The following is a 21337-nucleotide window of genomic DNA, read 5'->3' as shown; positions in this document are numbered from 1 at the left end:
CAGTCACCCGGTCCCGCTGTTAAAGCGCCTAATCCCGGGGGGTGTCCGGTCCGGTGAGTCCGTGACACGGACAGGCACTCGCGCTCGGCACTGCTCGGTAACGGGCTCCTGCATGCTTGCCGTGTTCCCGTGGATCCACCGAGGCTCCCGGTGACTGTGTTGTTGTCGTTACCGACGCGCTTGGAAACGGTCGTGGTCGTTACACCGGGATGAATCATGTCTTCGTTTGTGAGCCGGGTTCAGTTTTTAGACGATACCGATCCGTTCAACAGCACCAACTTCCCGGAACCGACCAGACCTCCTCTCTACACCTTCAGAGAAGATATTCCCCTCATCAACCAGATCGCGGGAGTCCACAGACTCCTCAAAGCTCCTCACAAGGTCAGAACACGCAAAGTTCATTAGTTCACTGAATAGAGTTTAGTGAGCTTTATTTTAACCTCTCTTTACTGCAGGCGCGTCACAGTACCAATATAATATAACGTTTTATATAAATATATGTGTGTGTGTGCGTGTGTGTAGCTACTGTTGTAAAATGCTGTTTTAATCCATGTTTGGGTCAAAAATGAACAAATCCAACCGTTGGTTTTGATTATTAACCGTTAGTTTAAATGTTTAAATTGCATTTTTAAACCTAACGGTTTTGTCTACATCTGACCCAAACATGACATGAGTTGAAACAACCCAGCATATATATATATATATATATATATATATATATATATATATATATATATATATATATATATATATATATATATATATATATATATTAAAGTGCCTAATAACGTATGAAATAATGTTCAGTGTAGTTCATTAGTTTCCGACTGTAAGGAGGTCATGAATGAGTGTGAGGCGCGACAGGTGCGGCTCTGAGCCGCTTTTAGAGCCGTTCATTCATTCACTGACAGAATGAAATCATATTTTAAAACGGATCTGTTATTGAAACTTTACACACATTACACAATATAAAATAAAATCTAAAAATACACGTTTTGTTTATTTTTTATTTTTTGTATCATATTTGATGCATCAGGCTCATAGTGCTGATGTTTAAATGAAATTCTGATGCTTGGAAATCAATCAATGAGATTTTTATAATAAATGATGATGATTATAATCAAGTAAACCTGCGTCAGTCCAGCTGAAATATTACTAACAATATCAAAGTTATTCTTGCGTTTCCTTGACACTAACTGACTTTTACTTGATAAAAACTAAAAGATTGAATGAATTTGCATGATTGACAGATCAGTGTTTGCGAAATATTGAAACACATTCATAATGAGAAAGAACATGCAGGAACAAAAGACAATATGAAACCAGATTAAACAAATAAAAAAGGCACCGAAACTAGCATCACACAATGTTATTGTTTGTGAATAATACATATTGGACATTCTGTGTCAGCTGAATCACACTTTTTAATATTTAATTTGGAAATCTGGATTATTACATAGATTTGAATCTCATGTGTTTTTGTATTTAATCTTTATTAGTTTGATATGATGTTTGCCAACTGACATATCCAGTTGGTTTCTCCTCTCTGGTTTCTCCTCTCTGGTTTCTCCTCTGGTTTCTCCTCTCTGGTTTCTCCTCTCTGGTTTCTCCTCTGGTTTCTCCTCTGGTTTCTCCTCTCTGGTTTCTACTCTCTAGTTTCTCCTCTCTGGTTTCTCCTCTCTGGTTTCTCCTCTCTGGTTTCTCCTCTCTGGTTTCTCCTCTCTGGTTTCTCTGGTTTCTCCTCTCTGGTTTCTCCTCTCTAGTTTCTCCTCTCTGGTTTCTCCTCTCTGGTTTCTCCTCTCTGGTTTCTCCTCTCTGGTTTCTCCTCTCTGGTTTCTCCTCTCTGGTTTCTCCTCTCTAGTTTCTCCTCTCTGGTTTCTCCTCTCTCGTTTCTCCTCTCTGGTTTCTCCTCTGGTTTCTCCTCTCTGGTTTCTCCTCTCTGGTTTCTCCTCTCTGGTTTCTCCTCTCTGGTTTCTCCTCTCTCGTTTCTCCTCTCTGGTTTCTCCTCTCTGGTTTCTCCTCTGGTTTCTCCTCTGGTTTCTCTAGTTTCTCCTCTCTGGTTTCTCCTCTCTCGTTTCTCCTCTCTGGTTTCTCCTCTCTGGTTTCTCCTCTCTGGTTTCTCCTCTCTCGTTTCTCCTCTCTGGTTTCTCCTCTCTGGTTTCTCCTCTGGTTTCTCCTCTCTGGTTTCTCTAGTTTCTCCTCTCTGGTTTCTCCTCTCTCGTTTCTCCTCTCTGGTTTCTCCTCTGGTTTCTCCTCTCTGGTTTCTCTGGTTTCTCCTCTCTAGTTTCTCCTCTCTGGTTTCTCCTCTCTAGTTTCTCCTCTCTGGTTTCTCCTCTCTAGTTTCTCCTCTCTGGTTTCTCCTCTCTAGGTTCTCCTCTCTGGTTTCTCCTCTCTGGTTTCTCCTCTGGTTTCTCCTCTCTGGTTTCTCTGGTTTCTCCTCTCTGGTTTCTCCTCTCTAGTTTCTCCTCTCTGGTTTCTCCTCTCTAGTTTCTCCTCTCTGGTTTCTCCTCTCTGGTTTCTCTGGTTTCTCCTCTCTGGTTTCTCCTCTCTGGTTTCTCCTCTCTGGTTTCTCTGGTTTCTCCTCTCTGGTTTCTCCTCTCTGGTTTCTCCTCTCTGGTTTCTCCTCTCTGGTTTCTCTGGTTTCTCCTCTCTGGTTTCTCCTCTCTGGTTTCTCCTCTGGTTTCTCCTCTGGTTTCTCCTCTCTGGGTTCTCCTCTCTAGTTTCTCCTCTCTGGTTTCTCTGGTTTCTCCTCTCTAGTTTCTCCTCTCTGGTTTCTCTGGTTTCTCTTCTCTGGTTTCTCTGGTTTCTCCTCTCTAGTTTCTCCTCTCTGGTTTCTCCTCTCTAGTTTCTCCTCTCTGGTTTCTCCTCTCTGGTTTCTCCTCTCTGGTTTCTCCTCTGGTTTCTCCTCTCTGGTTTCTCCTCTCTGGTTTCTCTGGTTTCTCCTCTCTAGTTTCTCCTCTCTGGTTTCTCCTCTCTGGTTTCTCCTCTCTGGTTTCTCTGGTTTCTCCTCTGGTTTCTCCTCTCTGGTTTCTCCTCTCTGGTTTCTCCTCTGGTTTCTCATCTCTGGTTTCTCCTCTCTGGTTTCTCCTCTCTGGTTTCTCCTCTGGTTTCTCCTCTCTGGTTTCTCCTCTCTGGTTTCTCTGGTTTCTCCTCTCTAGTTTCTCCTCTCTGGTTTCTCCTCTCTGGTTTCTCCTCTCTGGTTTCTCTGGTTTCTCCTCTCTAGTTTCTCCTCTCTGGTTTCTCCTCTCTGGTTTCTCCTCTCTGGTTTCTCTGGTTTCTCCTCTGGTTTCTCCTCTGGTTTCTCCTCTGTTTGCTTGTGACGTTGTGTTTTTCTGTGTCAGTCTGTCATTGGAGGGAAAGTCATGGTCAGTATAATTGGCTGTTTTGGTCAAATCTGTGAAATAAAGTAGAGGTCAGTGCTGTTCCCAGAATGCCATGTCATCTCACTCGCACTCACAAACACACACACACTGATGAAGAGGACGATGATGATGATATATCTGCCTCGTGTGAGGAGGTCTCTCCAAATGTCAGGGATTACTGTAAAACACTCAAAATCTTATTTTCCTCCTATTCAACACTGGATCTCAGTCAATAGTTATTTAGTAAGAGTGTAGCGCTGTAAATATTAAAGGGGATCTATTCTGCTCTTCTCCATCAGTGTTGAGTGTGTGATCATGAGAAAGCTCCTGTTCTCCTCTATATGAGTGTCAGTGTTTCTGAACTCCTGAAACGCCTCCACTGTAGTCTTGAGTTTCCTCTGACAGACTGGGAAGAGAGGAGCCGCAACAATGGAGAATATGAGGAAAATAATCAACATTTATTTAAATTGCTTAGAATGAGCATAAATCTGTTCATTTTGAAAACAATGTCATTTATTCAGTTCAAAAGTATAAACTGCTGTGGAACAAAAAATATTCAATTAGTAAAAAATGTATGAGATTGAAACAAATGGTATTTATTGATGATAAATGTGAGTAAATATGTGCAGCTCGTTCCTGTGATCCGGAGGACAGAGTCCGGCCACAGATCCTCTGCGTGTGTCTCACATTCTCGGGTTATAAATAGACGGGCTGAATCTCATCCACAGTGTAAGTGGTAGTTAGAGAAGTACAGCGACTGTCCGACTGTCCTTCAGTGCGGCGCTCCCCAGCCATCTCCACAGTTTAATATCTCCTCAGAGGATTCAAAAATTAAACCAAAATTACACTTTCATGCACAAGTTAAATTCTCCAGGAAATTTCTTGTTTATGTATTTAATATTTGTTTATAATTCAAATTTAAAGTCCCCCTGTAGCGAATAATTGTATCCCTTAAAACTTATCTTTGATCTCCAAAATTATAGTTAAAAATTCCAAAATTATATGAGTGAGAGTGTGTGATTGAGTGAGAGCAAGTGTGTGTGAGTCAATGAGTGTGTGTGTGTGTGTGTGTGTGTAATGTGCTGTGTGTTGTTCTAGTGATAAACTGGTCTGTGTTTCCTATGATCTGTGGTTTGCTGTTGATCCTCTCACAGCCTCATTTGAGCACATTTAGTGCATCACTAAAATAATTACTGTTGATTGTAAATAGAAACATGCGGATCTCACTCACGCCTTTCAGCAGGTGTGTGTGTGTGTGTGTGTGTGTGTGTTCGTCCGTCAGACACATTCTTGGATGCGATGCGTTGGCTGACCTTAACTCAGACCTGAAGTTGCGCTGGAGAGCGAGTGTTTGATTAGGGTTTGGCTGAGGAGACGACCAAACCAGCCTCGCCGAGGTCATGTGATCGATCGCCAGCCAATCATGAACACATTTAATTACTGACCCCAGGCCTGTGAATAACAGTGTAGGGAATAGAGGCGAACGAGGGAATGTTTAGTGTGTCTGTGAACATTATGGTTTAATTTACACACACACCTGTGTTTGACACCAGCAGCTGGTCGACACACTCTTTGGTCACACATACTAACATTTGAACATGTGAAACCTTCAGCATGTGTGTGTGTGTGTGTGTGTGAGTCGATGTCTGCTGCAGGTCGAATCTGCCGAATTAGCCTGACGACCCGCCATGTGATTGTTGATCAAAGCTACAAATCCATCGACACGCGTTCACACTGGAGTTAAAGTGAAAGCACGTGTGTGTGTGTGTGTGTGTGTGTGTGTGTAAGACTTGCGTAATCAGGTTCACTGACTGTCATTAAATTAAACTAAAATTTAGTGCTGGGAAAACGATTAATCGCATCCAAAATAAAAGTTTGTGTTTACATAATATATGTGTGTGTGCTGTGAATAATTATTTTGTATATATATATATATATATATATATATATATATATATACACACACACACACGCATATATATATTTAAGAAATATTTGCATACTGTATATTTATATATAATTTAAATTATACAGAAATATAAATATTTTATATATAACACATTTTTGTGTGTGTGTATTTATGTAGTATATACAAAATAATTATACACACACACACACATATATTACTGTATGTGTAAACAAACTTATTTTGGATGTGATAACTCGCGATGCAGCACCACAAAAACTATATGAAAGAATTGTTACTTAAAAAACTTTGAGTGAAATATAAAAAGTTTATTTTATTTGAGTTAGTGATGTGAACTGAACAGCTTTAATGAGTCATTGAAACACACACACACTCTAATATAATGTTAGTACATTTTAGTGCTGGTTTTGTTTGTTTAACGGAGACGTTTAAATCAACTCTTTCTTTTTATTATACACACGTGTCGTTAAATGTCTACAGACGTAACACAACTGATCCGGGATCAGGTGCCAAGCCTTGTTTACTGAGGTCATGTGACTTTGGCAGTTTGATACGAGCTTTGATTCACACAGGCTTCGAAGCTTTACAAAGTGTTTTAAAAGCGGCATGAGCTGCCGAAATTAATATTAATACACACTAAACAGACGTATATAAAAACAACGAAGAAAAATTACAAAACATGGCTAAAACTTGAACTGAACTTGAATTGAAAACAGATTTAAAAATAAAAACAAACTGAAAATGTGAATGAAAGCGAGTGACACTGTTGGTAATGTGTGTGTGTGTGTGTGTGTGTGCAGCTCGATGACTGCGCTCTACAGCTCTCACACACCGGTGTGTATCTGGATCTGGAGTCGACGCTGGACGAGCAGAGAGATGAACTGGAGGGGTTTCAGCAGGACGACTGCGGAGGGTGAGTGTGTGTGTGTGTGTGTGTGTGTGAGAGAGAGAGAGTGTGTGCGTGTGTGTGTGTTATGAGCAGATCTCCTCAATGCAGTGACAGCAGCTCTCACACAAATCACCTTAACAGATTTCCTGAGAGAGAGAGAAAGTGTGTGTGTGTGTGTGTTAGAGACGGAGAGAGACTTGTATGCAGTATTGTAAGTGCACTTAGTGTGATTTATTGTCTCTTTGTGCCTCCACACACACACACACACACACACACACACGGCACCTGCAGAGACAGCAGTGATATCATGTTGCAGATCATGTGATATGAAAACATGTGTTTTGAAAATATTTGCTGCATTTATGTGATCAGAAATACAGTAAAACTGTTAAATATTATTCTAATGTATATCATCTGTTTTCTATGTGAATATCCAGTAAAGTGTAATTTATTCCTGAATTTATCATCATTACTCCAGTCTTTAGTGTCACATGATCCTCCTGAAATCACTCTAATATGAGGATCTGATGATCAACACACATTTATGATTATTATTAATGTTAAAACTTGTATTTCTCAGGATTGTTTGATGAACAGAAAGTGTGTGATTGTGTTTGAGGAACACGTGATGTTGTTGTGGATCTCCGGAAGGTTTTCCCGTATTCTTTCTGTTTCTCATATCCGTGATTCCAGGAAAGGAGAGTTTGTGGAAAGAATGAGGAGTCGCACTCAAATATCTATATATTCATAAAATATAAATATATATAAACTGAGGTTTAACATGTTTAGGACTCCGAGGAATGATGGGAAACTGAGTCTCTTATAATGTCCGTCAGGAAATGACCTCTGATTGGCTAATAGTGCATTCATGAATATTAATGAGCTTAAAGTCCTGTGATCCTGGAGTTATTTTCCATACGTCACAGAGTTATATTAGTCTGAATGAGAGTGTGTGTGTGTGTGTGTGATGATGGTCTATATATCAGTGTGTGACGCTACTGTTTCCTCTCCTTCTGTGGAACTGATGAACACACACATGAACTGATATTATAGACATCTATAGAAAGTGTCCTGATTCACACACACACATCCTTTATTTACACACACACTTTTATTTGCTGTATTTCAGCTGTTTATCAATTAATATCTCAATATTTCTCTGTTCTCTGATGATTAATGGAGCAGGATCAGCGCTGTCGGACGCTTGTGTTTCTGTTCAGGAAACTGTGTGTGTGTGTGTGTGTGTGTGTGTGTGTGTGTGTGTGTGTGTGTGTGTGTGTGGACGGATGCTTGGGCTTCTGTTTGTTCTGTGTGTGTGTGTGTTCTGACGTCTGTCTGACAGCTGATTGACATGTGAATATCTCTGCCGTCAAACAGACCTTCTCAGTGTGTGTGTGTGTGTGTGTGTGTGTGTGTTACACGTGTTTCTGACATGGTGATGGCGAGCGGTCGAATGTCTCGCTCAGAGATTCATCCCTCCGTCTCCTGTATTTATGATTGTTTGCACTGAGGGGTCAGAGGTCAAAGGTCATCGCCTCAGTCCTGTGGAAGAGAGAAAACACTCGTCAATGTTTCTATTCAGTTTATATTCAGGGACTGATAATCACACACACACACACACGCACGTGTGTTTCACATTTCAGTTGCTGAGTTTGTGTGTGTCTGAGAGAGAGCGAAAGTGTGAGTGAGTGAGTGAGTGAGTGTGTGTGTGTGTGTGTGTGATAGAGAGAGACAGAGAGTGAGTGAGTGTGTGAGTGTGTGTGTGTAAGTGAGAGTGTGTGTAAGTGAGAGTGTGTGTGAGTGTGAGTGAGTGAGAGAGTGTGTGTGTGTGTGTGTGTGTGTGTGTGTGTGTGTGTGTGTGAGAGAGAGAGAGAGTGAGTGAGTGAGTGTGTGTGTGTGTGTGTGTCATTACTGCCATATATCTGTGTTGTATGTTGATTAGCATCAGTGATCGTGTGTGTGTGTGTGTGTGTGTGTGTGTGTGTCATTACTGCTATATTATATCTGTGTTGTATGTCGATTAGCGTCAGTGATCATCATCATTGTTTCATGTTCTCTGTCTCCAGGAGGGGGAAGAAACACAGTGTGGTTTTACGGACTCAGCTGAGCGTTCGTGTGCACGCGTGTATCGGTGAGTCTCACACACACACACACACACACACACACACACACACACACACACACACACACACACACACACACACAACTGAACACCAAGAGCCAGTGAACGCTGGAATAATCACACTAGCGGTCTCACGCTAACGCTGTGAATAATAACCGTTCTTCATGTTTCTGTCACCAAAGCTGCTTATTAGATCAGAAATACAGTAAAAAATATTATTCTAATGTAAATCATCTGTTCTCTATGTGAATAACAGTAAAGTGTCATTTATTCCTGTGATCAAAGCTGAATTAAAATTAAAAATAAATGCAGGTTTGGTGAGTTTGGAACATCAGCTGACCCCAGACGGTTAAACGCAGTAAATCAGTCAGTGCTGTTGTGTGAGAGAGAGAGAGAGAGAGAGAGAGAGGGGGGTTTAGTGAATTCATGTCTTCCTTCAGTTTTAGTCTGAGAGCTGGACACACACACACACACACCGTCTGTGTGTGTCCGTCTGTTGCTGATAGTGTGTGTATTTTTGGGTTTATGGGTCAAGCGTCCCATTGGCTGATGTCGTTAGATATCAGGGGTGGGGCTTTCATCAGGCTCATTAAAATTCACACTTGACTTCCCAGCATGCCTTTGTGTGTAGTCGGCAATTCCTGTGTCAGCGCAGCGAGACGTTTGGTAGCTTGATGATGTGTGTGTGTGTGTGTGTGTGTGTGTGTGTGTAAGGCTTTAAGTGGACAGATGATGAGAGTTAAGTCTCCTACCACCTGCTTCCCCTCGAATCCCCACAAACCCTTGTGTTTACTGTGTTGTGTGGTTAAATCACTGTGACACAGTGTGTGTATTGCTTGATTCTGTGCACATGCAGTATAACAGGACTCTGTTTTTATTATATTCAAATTCTGTTTTTTTTTTAAATTTTTTTTTTGGATAAATATGTCTAATCAATTGAATTAATAAAACGTTAACAGCTTTAAGTATTTTAAGTGTGTCTGTGGACTGTTTAGTAGTGTTTTGTTGTTCAGGAAGGATCTGTTTTATTCCTCTCAGCTGCACTCATTTCATAGTCAGGAATGTCTTAATCCTCGCCGGACCCTGTGTGTGTGTGTGTGTGTGGAGTAATCTCAGAGTAAAACTGGGATGTACTGCGATCGGTGTCGAAACGCAGATTTTGAGGCTGTGATCGCCATGGCAACGGCCTTGATGACATGTGGGACGGTAACTTACACCATACTGTATAATCCGGATTGCATTGATGCCTTTGTATTCTGAGTTATAGAATCACAGATTGTTTTGACTATTTACGGACATCCGAGAACTATGGAAATGAGTAACACTTTACAATGAGATCCCTCTAGTCTCTGATTGGTCAGGGTTGGACGTTGATCACAGATGCTAGATGATGATTGGGTGCAGAAACGCTGCATTCTGATTGGCTGTGAGTGCATTTAAAAATAAACATCACTGCATTATGATGACGCAGAGTTTTGAGAGATATGTGTAGCGATACGTCTCTAATCTGAGTTTCTTTACGTTGATGATGCCGTCATTGTTCATCCAATTAGAATTTGTTTTCTAATATCAGTGTTTGAGTCTCTAGTTTTGATTTTTATGAATCTGTTTTAACACCGATTCAGATCTTGATTTGAGGCCATCAATTCAATATTCAAACAAACTCCAGCTTTTATTTAAATTGCCATTCATCACGTGATCATTGCATATACGTATTTACTATTTTTGTTGAATTTCTAGGCAAAGTAACTATATTGTGATGTGTATGTCAGAGTCTCTGGAGTTCAGGGCTGTCATGAAGTCATGTGGGTCTGTAAAGCGATATAACTGGAGGAGCGCTGGGTAATTTTAGCAGCTGGTTGATGTGTTGGATGCCATGAGCCCAGAGAAACACCAGTGTCACTGCGATATCTTTAGAAAGCGTTGACGAGACAAAAACATGTGAACGAGAGACTGCCGGTCGAGAAAAGGTGAAGTTCAATTACCCAGATTACACAAGACTGATTCAGGGATTCACAAACAAAATAGAGTCCGAAAACAACAACATTAAACACACACACACGGGGCAGTTGTGGCCTGATGGTTAGACAGTCTGACTGGTAACCCAAAGGTTGCTGGTTTAATTCTAGTACCGGCGGCAAGAAGTACTAATATATATATATTTGTATTTTTATATTTATCTTTATTTGAATGAAACCATTTTGTTCTTGTTGAAGAGCTGATTCTGTGTTTGTGTTGATCAGTTTATGACCCTCAGCATCAGGTTGTCATGGTTACGGGACACTCACAGTGGCGTCACGTCCTGAAGTTTACTTACTAAATGGAAGTGACACATCCACAGGAACCACCTGATCATTAGCATACAGTGTGTGTGTGTGTGTGTGTTCTCAGTTAGATGCAGCTGCCGTTCACTGGGCTTTGTGGGATATGATGACATCACTGGGCAGCACATGCTTCAAGGTGTGAAGTCTGGGAACTTTAGTGGTTGACAGCAGAACAGAGGACAATGTGTGTGTGTGTTGAGCTGTGTTATCTATCTGGTGTTATTTTTACCGCTCCAGAGGCATGTGACGCCACATCATCAGCACATAAAGTTCTAATATTAACCTTATAAAGACCATTTCTAAGGCCTGTAAATGCTGCAGTCTTTGCTGTCGCACTCAACCTCTCAGTCCTTCTGTCTCTGACTGATAGTTCAAACTCTTTTATCAAGTAAAAGTCTTTTAGTATAATTGTACAAATGTCCTGAAAATGCCTAGCAACACCTTAGCAACCACCCACATCACTCTAACATTGTGCCGGTGTGTTTGCATAACCACGGATATGTCTAAATCACACATTTACAGCCCAAAGTGGGCAGAGCCGGCCGTCGCCATCTTGGGAGCGTCACTCGTGCATAAACGGAAATGTGCTGCAGGGTATTTCTGAGGTATGCTGGGACCAGCCACCAGGGAATGATCGAGACTCTGGGTTTATTTGCTTTACTGGGCCCAGCCACCGGGGGGCGATCAAGACTCTGGGTTTATGTGCTATACTGGGACCGGCCACTGGGGGGAGATTGAGACTCTGGGTTTATGTGCTATACTGGGACCGGCCACCGGGGAGTGATCGAGACGCTGGGTGTTTGAGCTATACTGGGACTGGCCACTGGGGGGCGATCGAGACTCTGGGTTTACGAGCTATCCTGGGACCAGCCACCAGGGGGTGATCGAGACGCTGGGTATTTGAGCTATACTGGAACCGGCCACTGGGGGGCGATCGAGACTCTGGGTATATGAGCTATACTGGAACCGGCCACTGGGGGGCGATCGAGACTCTGGGTTTACAAGCTATACTGGGACACAGTGATGTCACAGGTCACGTAGAGTGTGTCATGGCGTTCATCAGCGACTGCATCGGTTTCAGACACACGAGCTGCAGATATAAATACTCACTTGACCGAGGGTCAGATATCAGTGTGATCAAACCAACACTGCAGATTGACTTGCTCACAAGTGAACATTTATTCATAATGTTTATAATGCACACTATGATTATAATACCAGCAGCAAGTTTAGCCTGTAATGCATGTAATGAGTTTTGCTTGTGTTATATGATGACGCAGTGCGTTTGGCTCTGTTGAGTTTGATCCGGTTTGTGTTTGTCTCATCTGTAACCCACATCAGCTCAAACGGCTCTTTTAAAGTGGATTTATGCTTGTTTTTCTAAAAGCTGGCTTTGGACACTCTGCAGAAACTCGTGTAACATCTCATTCCCAGACACATTACCCCGACCACAGACCTACAGCTGCTGTCAGACGCCGACGCCACGCGTGCTGGATCACATTCAGATGCTTATTTTGGGTGTTTCTGGCTGAACTTATTATTTCCCGGTTTCGCTTTTGGCCCTTTGAGTTGATAAATGCATTTCACCATCTGTTTTCTTCATGCGCTGCACTTCATTTCCTCATCTTTCTTTGGAGTTTTTGTTGCCTTACTTCCAAATCAGGAGGTCCGGAGGAATATTTTACCTCCTGCTCTTTACATTTGTTTAAAAGCAGTGTGTTTATTTACCTGCACAAACATGCCCCGGAGAATCTAGAGGGTGGTGGGTGGTTGTTAGGGTGTTGCTATGTAGTTTTTACAGTTTTTAGATTTATACTGCATTACTATATGGTTAGGATGTGGGTGGTTTCTAGGATGTTGCTATGTGGGTGTTAAAGACTTCAGAGTGTTTTTCCTGCATAGAAATTTGGTTAGAGTGTTTTGGGTGGTTGCTAGGGGGTTGCTATGTAGTTTTTAGGGTTTTCAGAGTGGTTTTTACTGTATTTCTATTTAGTTCACGAGTTTACATGTTAATGAAATCTGGTGTAATATTATAATGCGTATTTGGCTTGCTGGAGGGCTCTGAGCTCAGAATTCGGCCCGACCCCAGAGTACTCCCCCTGACCTTAGAGATCATGGGTATCAATGAGCGGACCCAGCCGAATGTGGGGTGAAGGGGTGGGATGCTGAGAAATTAGTCATGAGACAGGAGGTAAGGGAAGGCTTTATTTATACTGGCTTCTTCTTGTGCTGATTGGATGATTACCTGAACATGCTCCTCCCAAACTTCATTTAGTGTTGTGGGTGGTTTCTAGGGTGTTGCTATGTGGATCTTAAAGGCTTTGGAGTGTTTTTCCTGCACTGCTATTTGGTTAGAGTGTTGTGGGTGGTTGCTAGGGCGTTGTTATGTAGTCGTTTGTGGTTCAGAGTGTTTTTACTGCATTTCTATTTGGTTATTGTTTTGGGTGGTTGCTAGGGCGTTACCTTGTAGTTGTTAGGGTTTTCAGAATGTTTTTTACTGCATTGCTATTTGGTTAGAGTGTTGTGGGAGGGTGTTGCTACGTATGTGGATGTTAAAGGTTTCAGAGTGTTTTCACTTGGGTGAAAACCTAGTAGCTGGTTAGAATGTTGGGTGGTTTCTAGGGTGTTGCTATGTGGATGTTAAAGGCAAAATGTTTTGCTGCATTGCAATTTGGTTAGAGTGTTGTAGGTGATTGCTAGGGCGTTACTATGTGGTTGTTATGGTTTTCAGAGTGTTTTATGGCATTGCTATTTGGTTAGAGTGTTGTAGGTGGTTGCTAGGGTGTTGCTATGTGGATGTTAAAGGCTTCGGAGTGTTTTGCTGCATTGCTATTTGGTTAGAGTGTTGTACAGTAGGTGGTTGCTAGGGCGTTACTATGTGGTTGTTAGGGTTTTCAGAGTGTTTTATGGCATTGCTATTTGGTTAGAGTGTTGTAGGTGGTTGCTAGGGTGTTGCTATGTGGATGTTAAAGGCTTCGGAGTGTTTTGCTGCATTGCTATTTGGTTAGAGTGTTGTTGGTGGTTGCTAGGGTGTTGCTATGTGGATGTTAAAGGCTTCGGAGTGTTTTCACTGCAGACACGCAGTCTCAGCTCCTGCTCACTTGGACTCAAGTCTGTCCTCTATTTTTAAACTCTTTGGTCTTTTCTCTGTTTGCAGCCTCTCGTCTGGGTTCATTCTGTAATTTCAGATTCTTTTTTGGTTCTGGAGCGTTTCATGGTGAGCACCGTGAGTAAGCAGAGCGCAGGGGAGCCAGGTCACAGCAGTGTCCGGGGTCAGCCAGACCAACAGAGGGACCTTCATCATGTGGCACTCACATGGAGATCTGTTCTTTCTCTCCAGGCATTAAGCAACAATCCAGTACACCCTAGCAACCACCCAAAAATACCCTAGCAACCCCACTGCTGTTCTGTGAACACGAGACTGTGACGCCGGTCGTTAGTCGGGACCTCTGTGAGCCCGTCTGATGGACAGCAGCTGCTGTAGAGGTCAGAGGTCACTAAACCTCAGGTTACCGCAGACCGGTTCTGAATCTGGAATTAGAGTTACTGTACTGGATGTACAGTGCCTCGAGGGTGATTTAATTGTATTAATTAAAATAATCATTTATAATAAAAAAAAATTAATTTTTAAAGCACTATAATATTGCAATAAGCATTTCATATTGCATTTATTCATATATTTTTTCAATTATTATATTTTATTCTTAATAAAGTTTAACTATTTTATAATTTATTATAATTTAAGATTTGCTATGATAAGAACTGTATAAGTTGTAATATTTACTCTTATTTTATTAATATTAATATTTTTTATTATGAATATGAGCTGGCCCTCAGAGAGTGTGTGTTGTCAGTGTGTATGTCTGCGGCAGATTACTCTGAGATTAATGACCGGGTCAAGCGTAATCCGTGTTTAGATCTGGCCAGAGAACGGCAAACCTGCAGGATTACACACACACACACACACACACACACACACGGAGGAAGGCAGTTTTTATTCTCTGAGAGTATTTAGATACTTAATGCACACATAAAAATGCATTGTGTATCAAAGCAAGCTGTATTTGTTGTAAAGAAAGAAAGAAAACACAAGAGAGTGGGTCAGGCCAGTGTGTGTGTGTGTGTGTTATTGATGTAAACAGCAGCGTGTCAATCATCAGGTTTATGAAGTGCTAATGAGAGATTGATCAGTGTATTGATCAGTGCCTGTGGGAAGGTGAGCGGGACACTGAACCAGTGAACACACACACACACACACACACACACTAAAGAGATTCACGGTTGAAAACGTTTGATCTTTCAGCGCGAGTGACTTGAGCTGGTGTGTAACTTTATAATGTCAGAGATATCTTTATTAAAATGAATGGCACATATCACAAGATATACACACATGTTTTGTTTGTTTTATTTTTTATGCATAATATTGTGATGCACAGTCATGCTGATAAAGCTCATTTGAAATCGAAAAATTGAGATTGACTTTAATTAGCATGTGACTGATGTGCCGTCTCTCTCTCTCTCTCTCTCTCGATTGAATAATCTGCCGTATGATGATGGGGTTAGGTTAGGGTTATGATGATGAAGATGATGATGATGATGATGATGGGGTTAGGTTAGGGTTATGATAATGAAGATGATGATGATGATGATGATGGGGTTAGGTTTTGGTGATGATGATGATGATGATGATGATGATGAAGATGATGATTTGGTTAGGTTTTGGTGATGATGATGAAGATTGATGTTTATTCTGAGGGGGTTTCGTTCTTCTGGCATCTTCATCAGAACATTCCTGCAGTTCCTGTTGTGTTTCCATGACATACAGACCCTGAACTTCTCTCTCTCTCTCTTTCTCTCTCTCTCTCTCTCTCACACACACTCTCTTTCTCTCTCTCTCTCTGCAGAGAAGCTGTATAACTGTAATGGCCGTGACCTGAGGAGGGCGCTGTTTTCCCTCAAGCAGATATTCCAGGTAAAAACAGCTTTTTTAATACATGTGAATGTGAAAGTGTGTGTGTGTGAGACGGTGTGTTTTGTGTGTGTGTAGGACGATAAGGACCTGGTGCATGAGTTCGTGATGGCTGAAGGTCTGACGTGTTTGATCAAGGTCGGCGCTGAAGCGGATCAGAACTACCAGAACTACATCCTCAGAGGTTCGTCACCTTCAACACACACTTCAGTCACACACATAGAGAGAGAGAGAGAGGTTTTTACATCATAATTGTCTGTTGTTGTGTGTTCATCATGTCTCTATGGTGTAACAACAGCGCCACCTTCTGGTTGCCAAGAAGCTTCACTTAGCATTTTGCCTCTCTCTAGCGCTGGGTCAGATCATGCTGTATGTGGACGGGATGAACGGGGTCATAGGTCACGCTGAGACCATCCAGTGGCTCTACCTGCTCGTCGGCTCGAAGGTAGCGTGCGTGTGTGTTGTAGATCAGTATATATGAAGAGTTCAGATGCAAAAGCCTCTAAATGCCATTTGAAATTTTCTTCTTTAATGATGATTTTTATCAAGCTTGTATATTTAAGTTCAGTAATTTCACCTAAATGGCAATGATAATTACCTATTAATTGTTATTTAAGTGAAATTACTGAACTTAAATATACAAGTTTGATAAAAATCATCATTAAAGAAGAAAATTTCAAATGGCATTTAGAGGCTTTTGCATCTGAACTCTTCATATGATGTCATTATGATGATGAGAATGCGAGTGTGTGTGTGTGTCTCAGTTCCGTCTGGTGGTGAAGACGTCTCTGAAGCTCCTGCTGGTGTTTGTGGAGTACTGCGAGTCCAACGCCGCGCTGCTCATCCAGGCCATCCACAGCGTCGACACCGAGAGAGGTGACTCAACACACTCTATCCCACAATGCAGTGCAAGCAATGTCAACACCACTGAAAACATGTCTGAGATTATTTTACTTTTCATTGGAACAATTCACTGTAACGCCCAGAATCTTATTCTCAGTACTGGAAGTAATTTGACTTTTTTTGTGTTGTGTAATTATATAAAAAATATTTTCATATATATTTGCATGCATTTAAAGCCACTCCAAATTCTAGCATGATGCATGAATTATTTAAATAATACATAATTAAAATAACAATTATGAATGGTATGTAATTATTAAATTCATAATAATTATTTATTATTAATCATTGTAAAGCCATGCAAAATATGCATGATGCATGCATTTTATAAATAATAAATATAAATATAATTAATAAATATTTACTATAGAGTAATTATAATCAATTTATTATAATTAATTATGGAACTATCATGAATAATTATTTTTGATTAATTTTATTTAAATATAATAATAATATCAATTTAAAATGTAATAAAATATTTATCATAAATAATTTGTCTTTTTTGTCCTAATGAAGATTTTTTGGGGGGGGGGGGGGGGGGTTAATTGTCTTAGAAATAATGTCACGTCACAATGCAATAATTCATCCAAAATATAATTTCTTATTTATGTCTTTAATTTTGGGTTGAATTATAGCTATTGCATGTTCTTGATAAGGTTGATCGTACAGTTTCTGATGCTTATAAAAAGTTAAAAAGTGTGTGTGTGTGTGTGTGTGTGTGTGTTTGCTGTTCAGGCTGTAAGCAGTGGTCAAATGCGATGGAGATTTTAGCGGAGAAAGATGGTGTGGACACAGAGCTGCTGGTGTATGTGATGACCCTCATTAACAAGGTAACACACACACACACTCACCCTACCTCTAAACATACCCATCATAAAATTCTGAAGAGACTGATATGCTGTTCATTCTCTCTCTCTTTCTCTGTGTGTGTGTGTGTGTGTCAGACACTGGCGGCGCTGCCCGATCAGGACTCGTTCTATGACCTGCTGGACATCCTGGAGGATCAGGGCATGGAGAGCGTTTCCCAGCGGTACCTGGGGCGCAAGGGCACCGACCTGGACCTGCTGGAGCAGCTCAACATCTACGAGGTCTTTATTTTATTACACAATCGCTTTCCTGATATTACTAGAGGGATAGTTCACCCCAAAATTAAAATGAGCCCATGATTTACTCTCCCTCAAGCCATCCTAGATGTGTGTATGACATTCTTCTCTCAGATGAACACACTCAGAGTTATATTAAACATGTCCTGGCTCTTACAAGCTTTATAATGGCAGTGAGTTTTCAAATCCATAAAAGTGCATCTATTCATCATAAAAGTGCATCTGTCCATCATAAAAGTCCATCTATCATTCAGGCTGTGTACGTACGTGACGTACACACTTTTATCGTGGACAGATGCACTTTTATGATGGATTTTTGTACTTTTGTATCCATCCTTTTAAGATATTTGCATAGCCGCTGACTGATACGGTTGTGACCCGCAGGCAACTCTTCGTCACGAGGACGGTGATGAGGACGGTGCGCGGGACCGGCGGCGGTCTAGCGTCGGCACCGGAGAGAGGCGGGGCTTGGAGAGACGCCGCAGTCGCAGGCATTCATTGGGCAGGACAGGCCACGCCTCCCCACTTAGCCCCTCCTCCCCACACCGCTCACGGTGTAACGGACCCGAACTCAGCGAGAGGTGAGACACTCCTCACACACGTCTGAAGGCATCCCATGTCAAACGAATCGACAAATAATATACAATTATGATAATTATACAAAATCAGTGCAACATCTGGTACAAATTGATCAAACTCAGACAGAATCTAGTCATATAATAAGGAATTTATTATACAGCTCAAAATGTACTTAACTTTACCTTTATTTATGGTAAATTGATAAATTCCTCCTCCATTTTTGATGATAAAACCAGAAAAACTAAATCCAGAAAAATCAAAACAGAAAACAGAATTTGGGGAATAAATAAAACACATTTTATTGGAACCTATTAATGTTAAAATTTTAAAAAATGTATAAATTGTTAATATTTTATGAATTGAATTGTTCAGGCATTATTTTTGAAGATTAATTAATCAATTAAAAAAGTAATCCGAAGAAGTGTAAATTTCATAGAACGATGTAAATGTTTACATTTTTATAAATGAATAAATGTATGGATTCGGATTTTTAGACACAGTTCTTGATTAGATTTTTCTTACAATTTAATTTTAAACATTTAAAAAAATGAAAACAGATTTCTGGCAAAAATGAAGCGTACAGTAATTTTGGACAAAACTAAATGGATTTCACAGGCGAGTGTCCGTGTGAAAGGGTTTCAGATCAGCGAGTGATGGAGTTATGGAGGTGTTCCCTAAGAAGGGTGCTGCATGTGCACTAGGGTTTCGAACACGTTTGATGGTGTGTTCTCGATGTGTTTTTGCTGCAGAGATCATGTGACGCATGAATATCTCCCAGTGATGTAAGTCTTCATCAGACTCACACTCACTTTTGCCATTTTAATAGTTTCTTTGGATAAAGATTTATTCATAAAAATTTCTTAGAAGGACATTCATAGTCTGCAGTTTTTGAACTTTGAATGATGAAAAAATGTAATATGGGAGATTTTTATTTTATTATTATCACTATAAAAAAAAGTTGAGTTATTTTAAAAAAATAAGGCAGCCTTTCACTCTCGCATTTATAAGTTACCTCAACTAATTCTCTATCATTAAAGTCAACTTAAATATTTTTGATCATCTAATCTTTTGCTCTTAGCTTGTGATTGGTTGCCTTATTTTTTGAAGTTGGCTCAACTAGTTTTTCTAGTTGCCTTGACGAGTTAAAGCTACTGTTATTCGTTAGATGAACAAAAATATTTAAGTTGACTTTACTTGAAGCGAAATAACTTTTTTTACAGTTATTATATTATATTATGGATTATTGGCATATGTTTATTTACATATATTTAGTGTTTTATTTATCATCAGTATTTTATTACCAGCATTATTTACATGTATAATATTTTATACATGTAAATAATGTTTACATGTATAAAATTGTAAATAACAATATTTTTATACAATATTGTTATTTGACATATTATCAGTGTTATTATATTATCATTATTTACATTCATTTAAGTGTGATGAGGGATTTTTGAGTGAAATATATCAATTTAATTAATATGTGTGTTTGGCTCATGAACACATGTTTGTAGGCTCGTTCAGTATCTCTGCTGTGGTTATGATCGATAACTAACACAAACTGATCACATGCACATCACATGGTCATGTGACGCGTTCGGCTCACCTCAGATCAGTCTTAGGTTCATAGATTGTATTAGTATTTAGTATTTTCAGACTCATTTCACGTGTGTATTGCACCTTGAGCTGCTGTCATAACCAACACACTAAAGTGTTTTCATGATGAAGAGGCCAGTGATGATGATGATGATGATGTCACAAACATGTGCAGACGCTTGTGTTGTCCGTGATTCTCTCTCTCTGCCCGGCTGCAGAAAAGAGGAGGGTGAGGAGGAAAGTCCAATCACAGAGTCAGGCTCAGATGATGATGATGATGATGAGGAGGAGGAAGGGGAAATGAACCCTTCTAGTGTCAGTGTCATCAGGTATTTCAGGCTCTGGAATCTCTATTCAGTCAGCTTTCACACAGTCTTCCCTCTGACCTCGAGTCCTGGAACCCTTTAAACACACTCTCTGTGTCTCACACTGATGATGTCAGAGGAAATGATGTCCTCCACTGCTCACACCTCCTCTAGGAGCCCTGACACACTCTGTAGAACTTAATATATGCAGTTTAGTCATTTATGTCTTGTATATAACCTCATATTACCCAGAGTACACCTGGACACATTTATCTCTATCCTTGTGTTTCAGACTAATTATCCTGCTGGTCATACTGTTATATTTCAATATATTAGATCTGTAATTCTGTATTTTCAGCATTATATTATATTAATATTATATTATATTATATTATATCATTTAACATATTATCAGTATTATATATTATATACTATACTTGTACTGTATTATATTATACTATACTTGTACTATCAGTATTGCATTATTTATATATATATATATATATATATATATATATATATATATATATTATGTATGTATAATTATATTATTATATATATAAATATATAAATGATTATGTTATTAAATATATATGATCAGTTATTTACCTGATTGACACACAGAAGGCTTTAATTGGTCATTATTAACGTGTTTGTGGTGGGTTGGATGTCTTTAACACTGTTTCCCAGAGCCAGTATATATAAGCGTTATAAAGCACTAGTCACTGTATGTTTTACCCATGATGCTCGTGTTCAGCGGCGCCGACAGTAAATCAGAGCACTGTGACCAACACACACCTGAGGAAGAGGAGGAGAGGAAGGCCACGCCCCCTCCTGACTCCGCCCAGCCGTCTCTCCTGGCCAATCTGCTCGCGCGCCGCAAGTCCACCGTCACCGTGCCACCGACCAATCAGATCAGCCCTCCGCTGCGAAGCTCCGCCCACCTGCCGTACCTGCCTCACTCACCCTTCTTCCTCTTCTCCTACGATGTGGAGGAGGAGAACAGCAGGTAGAAGCTTCAGCCACGTTGTCCCATGATGCAACAGCCTCTAACCCCGTCACCTCCTTCTGCACCTGCGCACGCGTGTCTCTGGACCAATCAGAGCGAGTTCTCACAGATTCACTTCACTGTTATTCCCTGACTCCACTGGCTGAGATCTGCTCTTGTTTTAAACACAAACTCACATCATTTTCAACAGGTTCTCTTAATATCTTCAGTCGTTTTGCTTCTGATGGAAATGCATCTTGA

The 21337-nt window shown here is 40.5% G+C and overlaps 1 protein-coding gene across 3 annotated transcripts in view; it reads left to right on the top strand.

Annotated features, from left to right (window-relative positions):
- fhod3a (formin homology 2 domain containing 3a) overlaps window positions 1-21337 on the top strand; it is a 38817-nt gene continuing 17480 nt past the window's right edge. The window contains exons 1-13 of one of the 3 annotated variants that reach the window (XM_089122665.1): window positions 3-381; window positions 6090-6202; window positions 8245-8309; window positions 15529-15596; window positions 15672-15777; window positions 15944-16038; window positions 16358-16469; window positions 17235-17329; window positions 17444-17587; window positions 17987-18183; window positions 18931-18963; window positions 20002-20112; window positions 20846-21097. In XM_089122665.1, coding sequence (XP_088978791.1) covers window positions 217-381; window positions 6090-6202; window positions 8245-8309; window positions 15529-15596; window positions 15672-15777; window positions 15944-16038; window positions 16358-16469; window positions 17235-17329; window positions 17444-17587; window positions 17987-18183; window positions 18931-18963; window positions 20002-20112; window positions 20846-21097 — 1556 coding nt within the window. In that variant the 5' untranslated portion in view covers window positions 3-216. Of the gene's footprint in view, window positions 382-6089; window positions 6203-8244; window positions 8310-15528; window positions 15597-15671; window positions 15778-15943; window positions 16039-16357; window positions 16470-17234; window positions 17330-17443; window positions 17588-17986; window positions 18184-18930; window positions 18964-20001; window positions 20113-20845; window positions 21098-21337 lie in introns of all 3 variants that reach the window. The other 2 variants (XM_089122664.1, XM_039665952.2) reach the window with 2 other exon arrangements.

Source organism: Pimephales promelas, chromosome 18 (genome assembly GCF_988280905.1).
Source record: "Pimephales promelas chromosome 18, fPimPro1.hap1.1, whole genome shotgun sequence".
NCBI classification, from domain to species: Eukaryota; Metazoa; Chordata; class Actinopteri; order Cypriniformes; family Leuciscidae; genus Pimephales; species Pimephales promelas.
Note: the sequence above shows the minus strand (reverse complement) of the source record. Positions and strands in the feature narration are given on the sequence as shown.